The 20,258-nt window shown below is 42.2% G+C and overlaps 1 protein-coding gene across 4 annotated transcripts in view; it reads left to right on the top strand.

Moving 5' to 3' along the window:
• HECW1 (HECT, C2 and WW domain containing E3 ubiquitin protein ligase 1) overlaps window positions 1-20,258 on the top strand; it is a 429,025-nt gene that overhangs the window by 400,860 nt on the left and 7,907 nt on the right. For all 4 annotated transcript variants that reach the window (XM_043588504.1, XM_043588501.1, XM_043588502.1 and 1 more), the window contains 5 exons: window positions 5,850-5,948; window positions 6,494-6,623; window positions 11,588-11,734; window positions 13,100-13,214; window positions 15,149-15,347. In XM_043588504.1, coding sequence (XP_043444439.1) covers window positions 5,850-5,948; window positions 6,494-6,623; window positions 11,588-11,734; window positions 13,100-13,214; window positions 15,149-15,347 — 690 coding nt within the window. The remainder of the gene's footprint in view (window positions 1-5,849; window positions 5,949-6,493; window positions 6,624-11,587; window positions 11,735-13,099; window positions 13,215-15,148; window positions 15,348-20,258) is intronic.

Raw genomic sequence — 20,258 nt, 5'->3', positions numbered from 1 at the left:
ATAGAAGTGATTTTTTTTTCTATTAAATATAGAGTTCTTGGTATTTTGCTACATTGATCATATGTTTGTGGTGTCTTGGGTCCAAATGGGTTTCTGTGGATTCATCTCTGATCAGTAAACAAATAGGAAAAATGGCTTCTGTGTTTTTAAAAAGTCAGGAATATATCTTAAGGTGCTGGCATATCTGAATATCCTGGGGAGTTTTCATATTACATGCAAGATGGAGCTAGAGGGAAACTCTGTCTTCCCACAACCTGAGGATTACTGATGCAAGGAGGCCCCACTCCTGACCCATCAGAGTGCTGTATCCTTCAAGTGGCTGGAATGGAGGAAAGGTTGAGACCCACCATCTGGTATAAGGGGAAGGGCCCCTGTGGGACCTGCCATGGTATAGCTGGTGTGTGGATTTAGACATGCCTTGTACATGCAGTTGAGGGAGATGCCTTGTCTCCTCGTGTCTTCAGATATCTCCATGCTGTCTGCACTTGCACCTGCTGATTCACCTGGGGTCCGAGGTCCCTCCTGTGAAGAGAAGTTGAATGGTGTCCCTCAGTGGAATTGAACACATGTGGGCATGTCTGATATGCTTGCAAAGGGAAGCCAACAAAAAGCAAGTGTGACCAGGCAGTCTGGGGTCCTCAGAAATAACACAGCTCAAGAGAAGCAGAAAAATGGCACAGCAAGCCTGAGTGGCCAGCAAGCCTGAGCTGGAGATGTGAAAGAGGGGTGGTAGCTGCTCCCTAGGCCCACCATGGCTTTGCCAGCCTAGGAATTCAAGGACAATGAATGCACTTCAAAAAGAGTCCCAGGAAACTCTCAGGTCCCCAGAAACTGCGCTGTGAAGTCCCTCTACCAGAGCAGGTCAATACCAAGGAGCTGTTTCCCTACCAGCAAAATAAAAATGAGCACAAGCCTCTTCGAAGCGTAGATCTTGGGCAGCAGCCTGGGGGTCGATGGCAGTGGCACCAGAACATTCAGCACATTAACTATCTCTGGGATTTGCTGAGATCAGTATGGTTTTAAGAATGGCGGCGCAGCAAAGAAGGAGGAACAGGGCCACACCCCGAGAGCTAGGCTGGTCTGAGTATCCGATGAGACTCCTTATGGGGTCCCTGAGGAGGAAGGAAGGACTGAGGCCCTGCAAGTTCACTCATGGGGGCTCTGCAACGGGGGCTTGGGGTCTGGATATTAAAGTGACCCATGCATACTCACAGGCAGGGAAGGCATAATCTCGTACTTCTGTAGCAATTTACTTTTTTTTGTTTGTTTTTAATGTTTATTTTTGAGAGGGACAGAGCATGAGAGGAGGAGGGGCAGAGAGAGAGGGAAACACACAATCGGAAGCAGGCTCCAGGCCTCTGCGCTGTCATCACAGAGCCCAGCGCGAGGCTCGAACCCACAAACCGCAAGATCATGACCTAAGCTGAAGTCAGATGCTTAACTGCCTGAGCCATCTAGGTGCTCCCTATAGTGACTTACTTTTATCTGTCCTTAAAACTATTTGTGCCAGGGTGCCTGGGTGGCTCAGTCAGTTAAGCATCCAACTTCAGCTCAGGGCATGGTCTCAGGATCTGTGAGTTCGAGCCCTGCATTGGGCTCTGTGCTGACAACTCAGAGCCTGGAGCCTGCTTCGGATTCGGTCTCCCTCTTTCTCTACCCCTGCCCCACTTGTACTCTCTTTCTCTCAAAAATAAATAAACATTTTAAAAAAACCCATTTGTGCCAAGTAACTTAGATCAAAACAAACTATTTATTTATTTATTTATTTATTTTGCTTAAATTATGTGCACAGTAGGGGTACCTGGCTGCCTCAGTCAGTTAAGCATCGGACTTCAGCTCAGGTCATGATCTCACAGCTCATGAGTTCGAGCTCTATGCTGACAGCTTAGAGCCTGGGGCCTGCTTCAGATTCTGTGACTCCCTCCCTCTTCCTCTTCCTGACTCACTTTCTGTCTCTCTTTTTCTCTTAATAAATAAATAAGCATTAAAAAAAAGAACACTTTAAAATAAAAAAATAAAATAAATTATGTGCATAATTTCTTCAATTATTAATACAGAAGTAAAGAGACATAATTTCTTTCCATTTCATAATTCCTACACATTTGTAACAACACATACAATCACTCTCTCAACAAGTAATTGTTCAAGCTAAATGAGGTAAATAAAGGAAGTGCAGGATCACTAGAAGATGTTTTCTCATAAATGAAATTAAGCACCGTGGCAATTCATCAACTGGTAAAGGCGGCTTTCCATTCCAATCTATGCTTTTTAAGCTATTGTTTTGGGTTTGAATTGTACAGTTGTATTGTGCTTTACACAAACTCATTCTAGATTACAGTTCATCACTCTGGAATATATCTTACTATATGTATTTTGGTCTGGCTATGAGCCATCTTGTCTGTGTTTATGCAAAGCCAAACCACATTATCATAGATTGCTTGCACAGCTACAAAAAAATATCTAGAGCTTACTAGTGGCCTGCATCAGCCTATACTGTGAAACCAGTATAATTTGGTCTTTAGAAATTCCATCTTATGGTCTACTCCTTTCAAAGCAAACAAACAACTGTCTATTGGTCGTCTGCATTGCAAGTCCGCTGTGCTAGAAACCATGCCATCTGCCACACTCCATCTGGTCACAGCCCTTTGTTGAGAGGTAGGCAGTGGTGATCTTTGCTGCACAGTGCTGAGCAAGACACCAAACCCTGAGATATCCTCCCCAGACCTTGATTTCCTGATCACTTACAATTGATCCAAGGTGAGCATCCAACCTGAGTTGCAACAAGCAAGAAATCATGCTGGAAATTTGGACCTAGGACAAAGAGACTCAAGTTGCTCTTGAACTCCAGGATGAAAACCATGAGAAGCGTTGATGACAAGAGAGAAGAAGGGAGCAGATGTGCACAGAGAGGAGCCAAAGGGAAAAGGTGGATGCAGAAGGGAGAAGTCACTTGAGTCCCTCATTTTTCTGGTGCCCAACTGCATTCCTGACCCTGGATTCTGTGAGACACCACTAGGGACTTATAAAGAATTTCCCCTTGGCTTAAGCTAGTTGAAGTTTACTTAAACTGAAATATTTCTAATTACCACAAGTTGGTGTTGGAAGCCCACATAAAATAAGACAATGATATCATTTAAAGAGTGCAGTTTTCCAGAAGAGGAAATGGAAATCAGGTAGTTAAGTCCTTGCACGAGGTCACATACCAGGCATATTGTAAAGGGTGGTGGTAACCAGCATCCTTCTGTGTTTTTACTGTTAAATAGTGTGCTGAGCTAGATGTTCCTCATTATGGTAGGGAAGGATTCTTCTCATCCTGGTTACTACAAAGATTTTTTTTCCTCAGAGATTGATGGCAGATACTAACAACTAACTTTTCAGCTTCTAACAACAACAAAAAATGCCATATGACTTTTGTCTTTTGACATCATAATTTATTCTAATAATAGAATACCTAATATTAAACTGTCCTCAGTTTCCTAAAATCAAATATCTTTAATCACTTTGCATTGTTCTGGGAATGGATTGGTAGGTTCTTGTGTTTTATTTATGATTTTTTTAATGTATGAGTGAGATGTCTTTAGTTTTCTTTCTTTTGCTCTTTTCCAGATTCAATTTATGGTGATGTAACTCATAATGATGAACTGAGTTTTCTATACTTTTCTGATTTCTGAACTATTTATATAGCAAGGGAGTTTTCTATCTGTGAAGGGTTTGAAAGACTATGTCTTTAAATATATGGGTATATATATCCATTCCCAGCATCAATTTTGTAGAAGTCCTTTTTCCTTATAATTTTCTAGTTCACACTGTCGTTATTGGTCTATTTAAGTTTTCTACTTCTTCTTGAATAGATTTGAATAATTTTATATTTTGTTAGAAAATTCACAATTCATTAAACTATTCCATTTTTTCAACATTGAGTTGAAACTTGGATTTTTGCGTAATATTTTTATCTACTCCATATCTGTGGGTACTTACTCCCTGCTGAGATTACAGTATTTCTTTAGTAGGCCCTTTGGGGCCACCTCCAAATGAGGAGGGTACTTAGCCAGGCACCTGTATTGATCTTTGCTGTCTTTCTGCTTTGGGTGGCCTTGGTCATCTCCATCTGGATGGTCACCAACCCCACCATCATGCTAGAATTATCAGCTGTAATGCTTAGAGTACAGTTAGAATGGGTAAGCCTATATTGGAGTAGAAGTAAACAGGATTGTGGTAACCATGTTTGGGACTGATTGGGCAGGGCAGGAGAGAGCACTGAGGGATGAAGCACTGGTGGGGCACCCTGGCCGCAAGGACTCAAGGACTCTAAGATGTCTAATTATCTTATGAACTTCTCCATCCACGGTGCAGCCCATAACACCTTCACTGAGCTTCCCTTCGCCTCTAGTCTCTTTGGAGTCAATAATATTTCTATGTTAATATTTCCATGTTGTTTCCTGCAAATACAATTGACCACCTGAAATACGCCAATTTGTTTTTTCCTTTGTTTTTTGAGTTTTTAAAAAAATTTTTTTTAATGTTTTTATTTTTGAGAGAGAGAAAGAGAGACAAAGTGTGAGCAGGAAAGGGGAAAGATAGAGAAGGAGACACAGAATTAGAAGCAGGCTCCAGGCTCTGAGCTGTCAGCACAGAGCCCGACATGGGCCTCGAACTCAGGAGCTGTGAGATCCATCATCTGAGCCAAAGTTCATCCCTTAACCAACTAAGCCACCCAGGAGCCCCAGAAATATTGCCAATTTGAAGTGTTATTTATAATTATGCTTATTCTATGGGATCAAATGATCCATTAATTTAAACAATTTTTATAGTAAAGAGTAGGAAATCTTCTGAGCCTGAAAAGAACCTCATGAAAGGTAGTAAAGATGGGTTAATTGGAAATTCCAACTAAGACCATCTGAAAAATCACAATTAAGTTCACACTTAGGTGAAAAATCTACTTAGATGGAAAGAGACCAGGGAGACCCCTGTTATATGGACATAGGAGCCAGAGATGGGCAAGGCCCACACAGTGAGGAAACCAGGGTGTTAGACCAAGCAGATAAGAATCTGGTTGCGGAGCAGGGTCACAATGGGACCAAGGGAGCCTCAGCACTCAGCCAAGCAGGTTATTAGCAAAACTTCCAGGATATTAGAAAAATCCCAGGATTTGCCCCAACAAGGATTTAAATCAGTAAAGGCCCTTACATCTGGAGGTAGCTAGATCTACAGGACCAATTCTTCCAGCAGAGACCTGTTCTTTGTTTGCATGTGGCTGGCAGTATTTAATAGCAATGTCGGCTCAGCTTATTGCTTATCACAATGTGATTCAATGTAACTCTTCCCACTGACTGTAAGCACAACTGCCATATGGGACTCATACTCAAATTCTCCACCTCTTGGCAGGTATCAGGTGCACATTTGACCTTCAGGTGGTATCTCTGGAATATCTGAACAGATAAGGATGGACGGTCCAAAAAAATTTTCTGTGTCTTGGGTTCAGGTCCTCCTCAGGTTCAATGTGGATTGTTTATCTAGGTTCCAGACTTCCCCTTTACAGTGCATTTCTTCTCTTGGGTCCTTATACCATCAGTTCTGAGGAGAGAATTCCAGCCTAATGACTCTATTCTGGTACCTGGGGGAAAGGAGTGTTCCTTTAGCACATACCAAGCACATAGGCATTGTTTATGGTAAAGAGTAAGGAGGAGAAGGAGAATGGGTACCTCCCTTGTGTCATTAATTGGCAAATTCCTTAAACAACTTACAATGAGTATTATCAAGAAATACATCAAACACAAATACAAATTGAAATTTTTAACAGTGTAAATTTCTACCTGGCCTTAAATTGCTCTGCCTTGTCTGTGTTCCAGGTTCAGGTTTAGTGGTCGGATCCTAGGCCTGGCTTTGATCCATCAGTACCTTCTTGATGCCTTCTTCACAAGGCCCTTCTATAAGGCACTCCTGAGACTGTAAGTGTATTGCAGGCCATGGTCCGCAGCCCTGCCTATGGGACAACAGTCGCTGACCTCCCTGGCACCACTGACCCTTTGTCCCTGTTTTGCCCTAACCATTCCTGTTTGTTCACTTTCCTGAATGCTCAGATATCACATAAACCTTTTAGTACAATAAAAAGGCATTTGGAGTTTTTATGTAAGCATAGGAGTAGACAATTATAACATCATATAAAGGATATGAATCAGTTTATATAAATAATTACAGTAACATTACAAACTTTGCATTACACTACTAAGTAGAATTTATCTAAAACTTAGTTATTTTTAAATGTTTTAAAAAAACTTTTATCCAATTGCCATCAAGAGTTCCTGAGTCAGTAACTATCCCATGTTTATTACTGTCATTCGCAAAAACAAAAAAAAGCATTGAATGGATGGAAAGATTCATCAATGTATTCAAAAGTATCAAATTGTTAGACTCAGTGTATATTGTTTTAGCCAGGTCTGGGCAGCCGTTTGTTTAACAATCTGTTTACCTTTCACCCTTGGGATGCATCCAGGCCCTGTGATTTAAGTGATCTGGAATATCTGGATGAGGAATTTCACCAGAGTTTGCAATGGATGAAGGACAACAACATCACAGATATCCTAGACCTCACTTTCACTGTTAACGAAGAAGTTTTTGGACAGGTTTGTGAGATGTGGTGCTTGGAAAAGACCATTTGTTTTTTTATTGTGGAAGATTCACATAACACAAAATTTACCACCTTAACCATTTTTATGTCTACAGTTCAAACCTGTGAAGTATATTCACACTGCTGTATAATCTCTAGTACTTGTTCCTTTGGCAAAACTGAAGCTATAGCCATTAAACAATTATTCCTCATTTTTCCTTCTCCCCAATCCCTTGAAACCACCATTCTACTTTCTCTTACCGTGGATTTGGCTGCTCTAGATACCTCACATAAATGGAGTCATAGAGTATATGTCTTCGTGTGACTGGCTTATTTCACTTAATACAATGTCCTCCAGGTTTATCCACATTACAGCATGTGACAGGATTTCCTTACTTTTTAGGGCTGGATAATATTCTGCTATATGTATATACTGTGTTTTATTTACCCATTTATCTGTTGATGGACCCTTGGGTTGCTTCCACATTTTGGCCATTGTAAATAATGCTGCTGTGAACATAGGTATACATTTACCTGTTCAAGTTCTTGCTTTCAATTCTTTTGGATAGATACTGACGAGTGGGATTGCTGGATCGTAAAGTAATGGGATTTTTTTTTTTAATCTAGAAAACAAAGAATCTCATCCATTTAAAATACAATTCTTTGAGGACTACTTCCTTGTCTTCTTTCTTTTCCTTGTTATGACATGGATCTGCTTTAGAGAGTTTTTTGAAAATCAAATGTGATAATGGATCAGAAAACATTTTTTGAAGTGTGAAATACACTTGTAAGGTATTTCTGTTATCTGCGCAACTACAAAAATACTTTTTTTTTATCACTAGCATCTAGATGTTTGCTCCTCCAAACTGCATGTATCTCAATACTATTAATAAGATAAAGCTTTGCATTTTTTTTTTAATTTTAACATTTATTTATGTTTGAGACAGAGAGAGACAGAGCATGAACAGGGGAGGGGCAGAGAGAGAGGGAGACACAGAATCTGAAACAGGCTCCAGGCTCTGAGTGGTCAGCACAGAGCCCGATGCGGGGCTCGAACCCACGGACCATGAGATCATGACCTGAGCCGAAGTCGGATGCTTAACCGACCGAGCCACTCAGGCACCCCAAAGCTTTTTTTATTTTTATTCCCACCAGTATATATACCTTTAAATCTTCTGGGTTACAGTTTTATCAGGTTAACCATAGCCTGAGTCACTTACAAGAGATTTCAAAAGCCTCTGACACATGATAATTTGAAATGGCTTGTTGTGAGAATTGAGATGATAGGCTCTATAAGTATCTTGATGAATGTGAACAGTGTGCTGAATCTGTGTGAGAGGTACCCACTGACCTCTGCAGCACCATACCATAATCATAAATTTTGGACAGGTCAGCATTCTGTTGAATTTCCTTTGTGTAAAGGACACTCAGGTATTCTGAATAATACCCTCTTCCATATTTAAGGAAAAAATTATTTCTCCTTGTAACTATAAAGGGTACATGTAAATATGTTCAAGAATATATGATTCATTGGGCACCTGGTTGGCTCAGTCAGTGGAGTATGCAACACTGGATCTCAGAGTTGTAAATCCAAGCATCACTTTGGGTGTAGAGATTACTTAAAAAATAAAATCTTTAAAAAAAAAGAATATACGATTCACATGACTGTCCTACCTTGTACTAGATGAAAGTATAAAATACACTGTTCCCTGTGTGTGACTTCTTTTAGTTCATTCTTTATATCTGTCCTGTAGTAGAAGGTAAATTTGTAAAACAAACTCTATCATTTAGAAAGTTTTATTAAGACAAATGGGTAGTCCTCTTAAAGTTTAAGTTACACTCCTAACCTAACTCATTACACCAAAATTAATTCCACCTGGATCAGAAAGCGAACTGTTAAAAATAAATAAATAAGAAGACGAAAATGCCAAGATTTTTATTTTTAATCTTCCAGTAAGGAATGCTCCTGTAGATATGACCCAACTTTCAAAGTCATAAAAGCAGAGATTGACATAGCAAACTAAAATTATTGTTTTAATTCTATGTGGCCACGATACAACATAAGCAAAGTCAACATGGCATAATATCGAATACGCTGTAATGTATTACACAGACAAAAACCTATTCTTTCAACATTGGAAGAGATCCCACAGATCAATAAGAAATGACCAATGACACAATAGAAAATTAGCAAAAAATAAATGGTTCCCAGAAACGGAAATATGAAGAAATACTCGATCTCATTCACAAGTTGTAAAAATGTAAATTAAAGCATAGTAAAATGCCATTTTCTCTTATGAGATTATCTTGAGTCAGAAAGTTTAGCAGTATTCTGTTTTGGAGATGGTGTAGAGAACAGACACGCTGTATGGGAGTGTAGATAGAAGTTTGGTTTACTCTCTATGAAGGGCACCTTGGGATAGCTACCCTCATTCTAAATGGACCTACCCACACCCCCACCAGGTGTTGTATGTAAGTGGTGAATCACTGAATTCTACACTTGAAACTAATATTACACTGTATGTTAACCAACTGGAATTTTAGAAAAAATTTTTTACATTTATTTATTTTTTGAGAGACATAGAGAGACAGAGCACAAGTTGGGGAGGGGCAGAGAGAGAAGGAGACACAGAATCCGAAGCAGGCTCCAGGCTCCCAGCTGTCAGCTCAGAGCCCGATGCAGGCTCAAACTCACAAACCATGAGATCATGACCTGAGCCAAAATCGGACGCTTAACCGACTGAGCCACCCAGGTGCCCCTAACTAACTGGAATTTAAATAAAAATTAAAATAATTAAACGAAGAAAAATAAGAAAATAAATGCACCTGCCCTTGACTCAGCACCCATGTCTAGAAATTTGTCCTGCTAATATATTTATTCACACCTAATTCAAATGAGTAATGTATCAAGATCTTCACTGCAGCATTGTTGATACTTGAAAAAGATCTGAAACAATATAAATGTCCAGCAACGGAGCATTGGTTAAATAAATTATGATACATCCACACAACAGAATAGTGAGCTAGTGGGATGTGTGTTTAAAAAATGCAAGACATCCCAGCCCATCAACTTACATGTAAATCATAAACAATAAATAGGGTATTATAACAAAAATAGAATAAGTCAATTCTAAATTGGTATAAAACAATTCTTACATTTTTAAGTGAAAAGTATGGTGATGAACAGTGTATATAATATGCTACTGTTTGTGAGCAAAAAGAGATGATATATACATATTCTCTGATAAATACATAGAATCTTCCTGGAAGAGAAGTAAGGGCAATTTTTCTCCATGTGGGGAGATTGTATGGCTGGGAGATGAAATGAGAAAGAAGCTTGCTTTTCATTTATGGCCTTTTATGCCACTTGAATGTTATTCCATGGATGCATATTACCTACTTAAAAAAAATGAGGTAAACCACAAACAACTGAATATATAAAATTAGAAGGAAAAAATAATATCTAAAAAACAAAGAGCCATCCTTCACGGGTATGTGGCATAGGAACAACTCAGAAAAGTTTAAGATGTTCCCAAAGAGGATGTGCCATAGGTCTAGAATAACTCATATCTCTGTAAATGGGTGTCTCGTTCCTCTTCAAATGAGGTCACTAAGAACTATGACTTGGGTTTTAGGAAACCAAGTTACAGCCCTTCTTTTGGCAAGTTATGAGACACTGCGGAGCAGACAGATAGATGCAGGTGAAAGACATGATGGGCGTTTCCTGGGTGTGTCAGGATTAGAGTCAGCTGCCAGAGAAGAAACCCAAAATGACCCAGCTGAAACTAACAGTTTATTCTTCCCTCACAGAAAAGTGTAGAGGCAGGCAACCCAAGGCTGCAACACCTACCAAGGGCATCTGCACTTATGGCCCAGATGCTAATAGTTCCTGAACCATCATGTTCCTGTCTGAGGCATCAGGACAAAGGAGCAACAACCCCTCCCTTTCAGGGGGTTCCTGCAAGTGCCATACAACATTCCCGCTTACAGAGTATTGGCCAGAATTTAGTTACAGGGCACACCCAGCTGCAAGTGAGGTTAGGAAATAAAGTCTTTTACTGGGCAGCTAAAAATCAGAGGTTCCAAGGAGTGTGGAAAATTAGTGGCAACTAGGATGTTATAATCGGCCAGTATTTTGTGATTAGTACTAATCACCTAAGTGCTGGAGAAAAAAATAACTGTCAGACTTTTGTGGACTATTCAGGTAGCTGTGTCAATGAGTGCAAATATACATATCTATGTTTATTAAGCCAATGACTAAGTAGAGGTATGCCTTACATGTCTTATAGCTTTGAGACATGAGGTGAGCCCCTTAAGTGAATTTAAGATGACCCCCTCCAAACACCAAAGCTTTCTGATAAAAAAAAAATGTCTAATATGTTACCCACCCTCTTGCCTTTCAAAAGACAGAACACAGATCGTAACTTTTCTCAGTGACTCGTTTGTCCTAACAAACAAGTGTCAGTACGTTAAGTGGCATTGTCATTCTGTTTCCTTTCTCAGTCTGTCATTCTTCAGCCACTATTACACTGGGATGTAAAAACCATCTTCTCATTATCTGCTATTTTTCTGCCAATGATCTGCTTCCGGTGGGGAGGCTGGTGGCTGTTGAGAATTTGATCTAATTGGGATTTGGGGAAATTGAATGTGTGATTATGGTATAAGGACATTCTGGTCCATCTGTTCCCCTGGGACAACCAGGAGCACTTTTCTTTTATTTCCATTATGCCTCTTGAGTTAAAGAAACATGTTTCCTCTTTATAAAACAAAAACTGCAGTAAGGTGCATCAGTATCATCTTAGAACACGCAGAGCTTTTTTTAGTAGCTTCCAGGAAAGGAACAAGAACTAAGGAGGCAATAATGCGGAAGCCACGTTGAAGAAGACTTTTTGTAAATAGTTCATCCTCCTAGAATTGATGTGAGTCACTGCACGATCCACTGAGTTGACAAGCATCACAGTCTCTCTGTTTCCCCACAAGGTAACGGAAAGGGAGTTGAAATCTGGAGGAGCCAACACGCAGGTGACGGAGAAGAACAAGAAGGAGTACATCGAGAGGATGGTGAAGTGGCGGGTGGAGCGCGGTGTGGTGCAGCAGACGGAGGCCCTGGTGCGGGGCTTCTATGAGGTGAGGAGGGTGGCTTGTGGGGAAAACGGAGAAGAAGAACCAAGGCGGGCAAAGGGCTCAGCTCCCGTCACCAGAGGGCAAAGAGGACACCCTTGGGGTAGATGAAGAAGGTGTCAGAGTTCTCTGGGAAACCAAACTCTTACGGTAGGTGAAAAATGCTCTCACAAAGATATTGTTGTGGCCCCAGTGTGCCAGATAGGAAAACTTTTGTTAGCTCCTGTCAAGAGCTGTATGTGTGTGTTTCCTTTCATTCGGTGAAATAAAAATAAGTGAAGCGAAGGCATTCGAGGGCATTGTCCACTCTTGGTAGATTTCTCTTTTGTTGTAGTGTCACTCGGTGCCCACGTAATCCATACTGAGGTGGTAAATCAAGAGGACAGGGACAGCTTCCAGCTTCCTATGCTCCAAACGTCGACACCCTTAAACTTTTGCAATTAAGAAACAAGACACTGTAAATGTTTTCTCAAGGCTCGAGTCTTGGAAAGTCTTCTTTCCCTGCCATGATGGACAACAACATGGCTCACTGGCTTGTCCATCTCTACTTTGATTAGAGGAGGCACCGACTGACCTCAGGTGTTCAGTTGTGTCTGACACATTTGGCAATAAGGTATAAAGTCAGAGCTTAGCGCCCTCACAAAGGAGGTCTTCCCTCTTTAGAGGGAGGAAGGAAGAGAGGGGAGAAAGGAAGGAAAACACAGTTGTTTTAATATAGAATGCCCATTCCTAGGAAACAAGTCATAGTTTTATGTGGAAGAGAGGATACCTTTTAAGTGAAGTGATAATACTAACATCAAGTCACTTCACAGTGTTTGGATTTTTGCCTTTAAAATGCAAGGATACTTGGAACTTAAATGTGCCTAGAGAAAGTCAAGTCAGGTTTGCCCATAACATCATTCTGAGAGGGAGCATCAGAGGGAGTGAAAACCCTGGGACCTTTTTTGAGTTCACAGCTCGTGAATGGGTTGTGTTTCAAAATGTGTAAGTCACGATTTTGAACTTGAGCATGATAGTACATTTTTTAAAAAGTTGTAGGGGAGCCTGGGTGGCTCAGCCGGTTAAGCAACCGACTTTGGCTCACGTCATGATCTCTGTGTGTGGGTTTAAGCCCCACATCAGGCTCTATGCTGACAGCTGGGAGCCTGGAGCCTGCTTCAGATTCTGTGTCTCCCTCTCGCTCTCTGCCCCTCCCCCACTCTCTCTCTCTGTCTCTCTCTCTCAAAAATAAATAAATGTTAAAAAAAATTGTTTTAAAGAGAAAATAAAAGTTGTAAATGATGATCAGTTTCCCAACTTAACCCACAGAAGTAATAATAAGTGAACAAAACCTTCAGTGTGGTTGTACCTGAAGCCTAATCTGTATTTCAGGTGGTAGACTCGAGGCTTGTCTCTGTGTTCGACGCCAGGGAGCTGGAGCTGGTGATAGCGGGCACGGCGGAAATCGACCTGAATGACTGGCGGAATAACACAGAGTACCGGGGAGGTGAGACACGGGGCCCAGCACAGACACAGGGCACCACTTTTTAAAACATGTCATATTGAAGTGAAATTGACAGATCGTAACATTAACCATTTTAAAGTGAACAGTGCGGTGGTATTTGGTACATTCACAATGTTGTGCAACCATCACCTCTCGCTGGTTCCAAAACATTGCCCTCACCCCGAAAGGAAACCCCGGACTCATTCGGCAGTTGCTTCCCGGATCTGAGAGCCGTCACTCTGCGTTCTGTCTCTGTAGATTTACCTATCCTGGATATTTCATACAGAGTCATACAATATGTGGTCTTTGGGATCTGGTTTCTTTCATTAGGCATTCTCCTTCAAGGTGTGTTTCGCTGCTTCATTCCTTTTTGTGGTTGAATAATATTCCTTTTATATTTATATTCCATGTATAGTTATATATATAAGATAATATGCCATGTTATAGCTATATATGATATATATTTCAGAACTTCTTAAAGGGTGAATAAAATTTGGCCTTACTTCGATTTGGCCTTCAACGCAGAGTAGGTTCTCCTAACAAGCCTTCCAGTGACTTCCATCCTGCATGTTCCTTCAGGTGATCCCCATTACTGTAATCTCTGGCCTAACTGCACGTAGATGCATGACCGAGATGGCCACCCAGAGACCAGCTCCTGAGCTAGGTTACATGCTGGCAAGCAAGCGTCTCCGCTCCAGCTGGAACTGCAATCCTCTTCCCCTCCGTCTCAGTTCGCCGCAACCTGGTTCTGTTGTCTCTCCAAACCCTAAACTTCTCCTGACTATTGGCCTTCACGCTGCCAAACTAGTCTTCTTGAGACATTTTCACCAAGCCATTTCCTTATCCACAAAACAAACTCCGTATCACTTTTGAAAGTGTTTTGTTTTTAAGGCTCAAAACCATTTCTTTGTGTAAAATATGACAGTGAAACCTCAGTCGGAGCCATAGACAGAAAGCTGGGCCCGCCATCTCAGCCTCCCTCGTCTCCCCAGTGTACTCAGCCATGAGAAGCCTGTGTGGGACCACTGGGCACTTCTTGGCATGGCAGGGAAAAACCAAGGAGTCGAGTCCCAGTGTCTCTGCCTGGCTGCTACAGCCCTCTATGGCCCTCAGCCAGTTTCCCTGAGACCCCTCTCTGCACTAGTCAGCTTGCAATTCCCTGCATATTTCTTCCTCATTCTTGTTCTCCGTTTCTCCTGTTCTCCACTCCCACAAAGCCTTCCTGCGCTCACGTACACCTCACTTCCCTCTTTCTACCCTGGCTGACGTACATCTCTCCCATCTTGGAGTGCCTCTTGCATTTGCAGGGGTGGTGAATCATTTACCTGAATCAGGTGACCCAAGCTTGCTCTCCCAACTGTACAGTGACAGCGGCTCAATACCTCTTCCATGGGCCCAAATGGCCTGAGAGCAGCTGTTCCTGGAGCACTAATCACTAACGCCCACTGGAGATTCCAGCATCTTCTGTTCTCTACGCTTGTCGTTTACCTTCCGTCCTTCTTAAGTCTTAGACTGTCCCACGGTATACAGTTACCAAGAGCTAAGACCTCAGAACAGAGAAAATACAGTGAAATATTATGTTCATAGAGGGTTTTGTCTCTTAGGGTCCCCAAGGATATCTAGCCACTCCTTGTCTCATTTATATGAGGCAGGATAATGACTAGTGTGGTCCCAATTGTTTACATAGAAAGCAGACATCTCTGAGGACACCCCTCAGAGCATAAAATCTTTTAATAAAATGGCTACTTTCTAAATCTGCTTTTGTTATAAAATTTGACCTAGCTACACAGATGGTCTTAGACTTGTGTGAAGGCCGTCAGAGAAATCGGCAGGCCAGCAGCAGCTAGTCGGTCCCCATTGCACCTGCTGCGTGTTTCGCCTCTCTCCCTTCCTCCTCCTCTCTGCACATCCTCCCTTCCTCCTTCTGCCCCATTCAGGTTATCATGACGGGCATCTTGTGATCCGCTGGTTCTGGGCCGCCGTGGAGCGCTTCAATAATGAGCAGAGACTGAGATTACTTCAGTTCGTCACGGGAACGTCAAGCGTGCCCTACGAAGGCTTCGCAGCCCTTCGAGGAAGCAATGGGCTTCGGCGTTTCTGCATAGAGAAGTGGGGGAAGATTACGTCTCTCCCCAGGTACGGGCTCCTGCCAGCCTTCAGGAAACCCACCAAGTATACTTTGTTATTAAGTTTGGATGATGATCCTTTAGGATAGAATTCCCTGCCACCTACAGTTTGTTACGAGTTACTGATGAAAGGTGCCAATGAAGAGGCTCTGGGATGTGAATTTAGACCGTATTCTTAGTTATTTTTGGACTATTGATGGTGTTTGGGCAATAATGTCATGGTCCGTGTGTGAGTTGTGGGAAGCTTTCCAATCTGTACATAGCCCAGTTTAATTTAAGGAGGAATGTCTCACCTGGTGAGGGTGGGAGGAGAGGCTGGAAGCCCAAAATAACCCTTCCAACGCCGTATCTGTACTCCTCCAGCATGTCACTTGATACTCTGTAGGATAGTTATGCATGTACGTGTCACATTTTTCCTACTATGTTTTCCTAATGTTTATTTATTCTTGAGAGAGAGAGAGACAGAGAGACAGGAAGCAAGTGGGGGAGGACAGAGAGAGAGACATGGAATCGGAAGCAGGCTGCAGGCTCCAAGCTGTCAGCACAGAGCTCAGCATGGGGCTCAAACCCACGAACCGCAAGATCATGACCTGAGCTGAAGTCAGACACTTAACCAACCGAGCCACCCAGGTGCCCCTATCCTACTGTGTTTTAAACCATGTGAGGACAAGACTGTATGTATCACAGGCCTCTAGAGAGACTTCTATATAGCAAGCTGTCAAGGACATTATTGTGGGATAAATGCAAAAAAGGAGACACTAAAGATCCCGGCAGTTTAACAGATGCATTTCCTACACTGTGAGTTTTAATCCCTACACTTCCTGGGTCCTTCATAATCCACTCTGGGCAGCCTTTTCCTGCCCTGAAATAAAGAGCACTAAAGACATGCTTCTGTATAGGTACTACAGTAATAAATCCTACTCAACAACAAAAGAAAAGATTGATCCATACTACTTTCTTCTATGATACTTTCTAATTATAAAAGGAGATTCACATTTCATTCAGCTCTATTTCCACATGACTTCCCAGATACCATTGCTAAATCCCGATGGAAGGACTTACTGAACTATGATTTGCATCCAGATCTCCCACACCTTCTAAAGTCCTGAAGACAAGTCACCTGATGCCAGTGAGCATCAGGAGGCCCAGGAAACAGAGCTCATGCCCAGCTGGTTAATAACAGCCAAAAGCCTTGGCACAATTTTCAGCCCTGGCTTCACCCACTTGCTCAGCAGCCCCTCAGTGCTCATTTGCATGGTTCTGCTGATGGCTGAACCTACTGAATTAAATCTGGCAAGAAAATAATGCTAAAAAGGCAAGATTCCCATTTGTCTAGTTTAATGAAAGATTTGAAAGACAAGGTTATTTGGAAACATTCTCTTCTTATTTTGGAGAATGTGTTGAGTCACCATTTGATGATAGCCTCTGCCCCAAGGAGGGACTAAGATACAACCACCTACCTTCCCAGAGGAGCTTATAGTCTAGGAAAGAGGGCAGCCCAGTAGTAATAAATTACAACACAAGGTGGAATCCAAGGGGCACTGAGAAGGGAAGATAAAAACAAGACGCTATGAGGATGTAGAACACAGACCTAATAATCCCAACTGAGCTGGTAGGAGGAGATGCCACAAAGAAGCTGGTAGTTAGGTGAGCACTGAAGGCCAAGGAATGGGTGGAGGGGAACTCTAGGCTGAAGCAGCAGCTTGAGCAAGGCCTGGGGGTGGGAGGTGGCCAGCATGTGTTCAGGAAGGAGTGCTGGGCCAGCATGGAGGACAGAATGTCCTAAGTGATACTCATAAGGGATAAGGTTGAGAGAGATAGTTTGGTGAATCACAGAGAGAAGCCCCTGCTGAGGAGTCTCAGTTTTGTTCTTTAGGAAATGGAAATAGGAATTGCTTTTGTCATTTGGGGATCACAGATTGAGTCTAATTACGTATTTGCTTTGAGCAGCTTTGAATTGTGCGTTAATTCTATTCACCTACACAAACAGCTTATGAGGTGGATGGTGGGCTTATCGTTAGGCTCTTCACATCAGGGCCGAGGCATCCCTAAAAAGTCTGCTATTCCACAAACCCCAGAGAGGATTCTTTGGGGAGGCAGGGACTTCACCCTGGACCAGGAAGAAGAAGCAAAGGCTGAGATACTCCTGGGAGGACGGTTAAAATGACCCCCTGGATAGTAACCCCTAACTAGTCTTCCTTGTGCATTTTCTGAAGATCCAAGAACCTAAAAAGTGTCACCAATGTGTGAAGAGAAAGAAGTAACTTCTGACTTCTAAGAATGGTAGTTTGGAAAGACCTGGCCAGATGACATGGCAGGTGGCAGGAGGCCCTGAGGTGGGCGGGAGCAACATCTGCAATGAGTTGGGGCAGGGAAGGGCCCAGAGGCTGGCAGGAGAGTCAAGCAGACACAGGATGACCCAGGACTTCCCAGAGAATGTGAGCTCAATGCACACTGCCCACACTGGGAGGAGAGGTGGTCTGGAGCTCCTTTGTCTGCAGATCTCCCCTCTACAGACAACTGGCTGCCCAGATGAGAATGCCAAATACTGATGCAACCAAACCTGAATCATAGCCCAGGCTAAATAAAACCTTTACATAAATCCAATCCCTTGCCTCCCCAAAACTATAGGAGGGTTAGGAAAGAGGACTTTGAGAATAATGGTTTCTAGGATGTAATTTTACAGTGCCTGATAAACTTCAGTATAAGACAGGTGGGACAGTCACTAAGGTTGAGGTCAAGGAGCTAGCATGTTAGGGCATTGAACAGGTCATCCATGTGGACTCAGAAGCTACACAGTCTGTTGAGAATGTGTTGAGAATGGGAAGGATTTAAGCAAAGTAATAGAGATTTTGATAAATGTAATTATAGCTGGAAGGTCAGAAGGTATGGAAGGTATATCTAGAGCACTGATTTGCAAACTTTTTAATCATAGGCCACAGAAAGAAATACCTTTTACAAACGTCACAACCCAGTACATGTGTATCTACTTCTGTGTGTGTGTGTGTGTGTGTGTGTGCATGTCTGTCTGTCTGAAATACAAGTTCCTCAAAACAACACTTTACCCTGGGGCGCCTGAGTGGCTCAGTCGGTCAAGCGTCCGACTACGGCTCAGGTCATGATTTCATTGTTCATGAGTTCAAGCCCCACATCAGGTTCTGTGCTGACAGCTCAGAGCCTGAAGCCTGCTTCAGATTCTGTGTCTCCCTCTCTCTCTGCCTTCCTCTGCTCATTCTGTGTCTCTCCCTCTCTTTTAAAAATATATAATAAACATTTAAAAAATTAAGAAAAAAAACAATACTTTACCCTTATTACCTGCAGGTAGTACACTCTTCTAATCTATCCTATTTGATTGAAATAAAATGCCAAATAAAACCTGTAATTATAGAAAAAAGTCTAAGTGGCACAAGATTCAGAGAAATAGAATTTTTTAAACATTTGTTTCCCTTTTATTTTTATTTATTTATTTTAATTGAAGTATAGTTGCTACAAGATGTTATATTAGTTCCAGGTGTACAGCATAGTGATTGGATAAGTCTGTTGGTTATGCTGTGCTCACCATGAGTGTCACTACCATCTGTCACTATACAATGCTATGACAGTGCCATTAACTATGTTCCCTGGGTTGTGCCTTTTATTCTTGTGACCTATTCATTCTGTGACTGGAACTCTGTACCTCCCACTCTCCTTCACCTATTTTGCCCAACCTCCCTCCCCACCCCACCCCCGGCAACCATCAGTTTGTTCTCTGTATTTATGAGTCTGTTTCTGCTTTCTGTTTGTTTGCTTTGTTTTGTTTTTAACATTACACATATAAGTGAAGTCATTTGATATTTCTCTTTCTCTGTCTGATCTGTTTCACTTAGCATAATACCTTCAAGTTCCATCCATGTTATCACAAACGGCAAGATCTCATCCTTTGTTATAGCTGAGTAAAAGGAACAGAAATTTTTAATCAAAGACTCAAAAGTAATGATCTAGAATTGGTAGTGGAGAGTGAGCAAAGTGCTCGTTCACATCAAAGAATGTGGCAGGATGACCATTGACCATCTCTACTCATGGGGACTGAGACAGGATACTAAGACTTGTAGGCCACGTCCAGAAAGGGAGAGTGGGAGAGTTTCCTTACTGTACAACAAGGACTGGGGAGGGAACAGAGGAGAGGCTCCAAAGAAAGAAAAGCGTGGAAGCTAGTCTGAATAGACACATCACAAGGCAGCATGGAGATGGAATAAAGGAGAGGAGGGGAACTTAAGGGATTCCAGAACTATGAGTCATGGGCAGATTGGCCTAAAAGTTGCAAACAGAATTCTAACAACATGCTCCACTGCAGATGTAAAGTGAGCCCAAGCCCAGGTGGAGGGGAAGGCCTGGTTGAGGTAGATATTGACTTACTCTATAGGGATGGCTCTCAAGAGGGATGGGAGAGATGACTTTGCCCCCCAGGGGACATTTGGCAATGTCTGGAGACATTTTTGGTTGTTGGGGAGGGGCTAGTGGCATCTAGTGTAGAGGCTAAGGATGCTGCTAAACACCTGCGATGCACAAGACAGCCCCTCATAATGGAGAATTATCAAGTTTAAAATGTCAGTCGTGCCAAGGTGAAAAACCCTGCTCTGTAGGCTGTAAGGCTACAAAGGAGGCTTGAGGGAGCCATTGGGAGTTTGGAAGGGAAACTGACAGCCACTGAGAAGCCATAGAGAAGGCAAGAGGAGAGAGATGTTCAAGAAGAAAAGATATCAAAGACTTTTAAAAAGCTTGAGGAGGTGTGGGCAGAGAATGGGCCTCTGGATTTGGGGATCAAGAGGTTCAAGTTGAAAAAGAATAGGTTTAGTAGTGCTGAGAGTGAGAACCATCTGTTATTCTCTCTCTCTCTCTCTCTCTCTCTCTCTCTTTTTGAGATCATAAATGGGGGAGGGAT

The sequence above is a fragment of the Prionailurus bengalensis genome, chromosome A2 (assembly GCF_016509475.1).
Source record: "Prionailurus bengalensis isolate Pbe53 chromosome A2, Fcat_Pben_1.1_paternal_pri, whole genome shotgun sequence".
Classification (NCBI taxonomy): Eukaryota; Metazoa; Chordata; class Mammalia; order Carnivora; family Felidae; genus Prionailurus; species Prionailurus bengalensis.
Note: the sequence above shows the minus strand (reverse complement) of the source record. Positions and strands in the feature narration are given on the sequence as shown.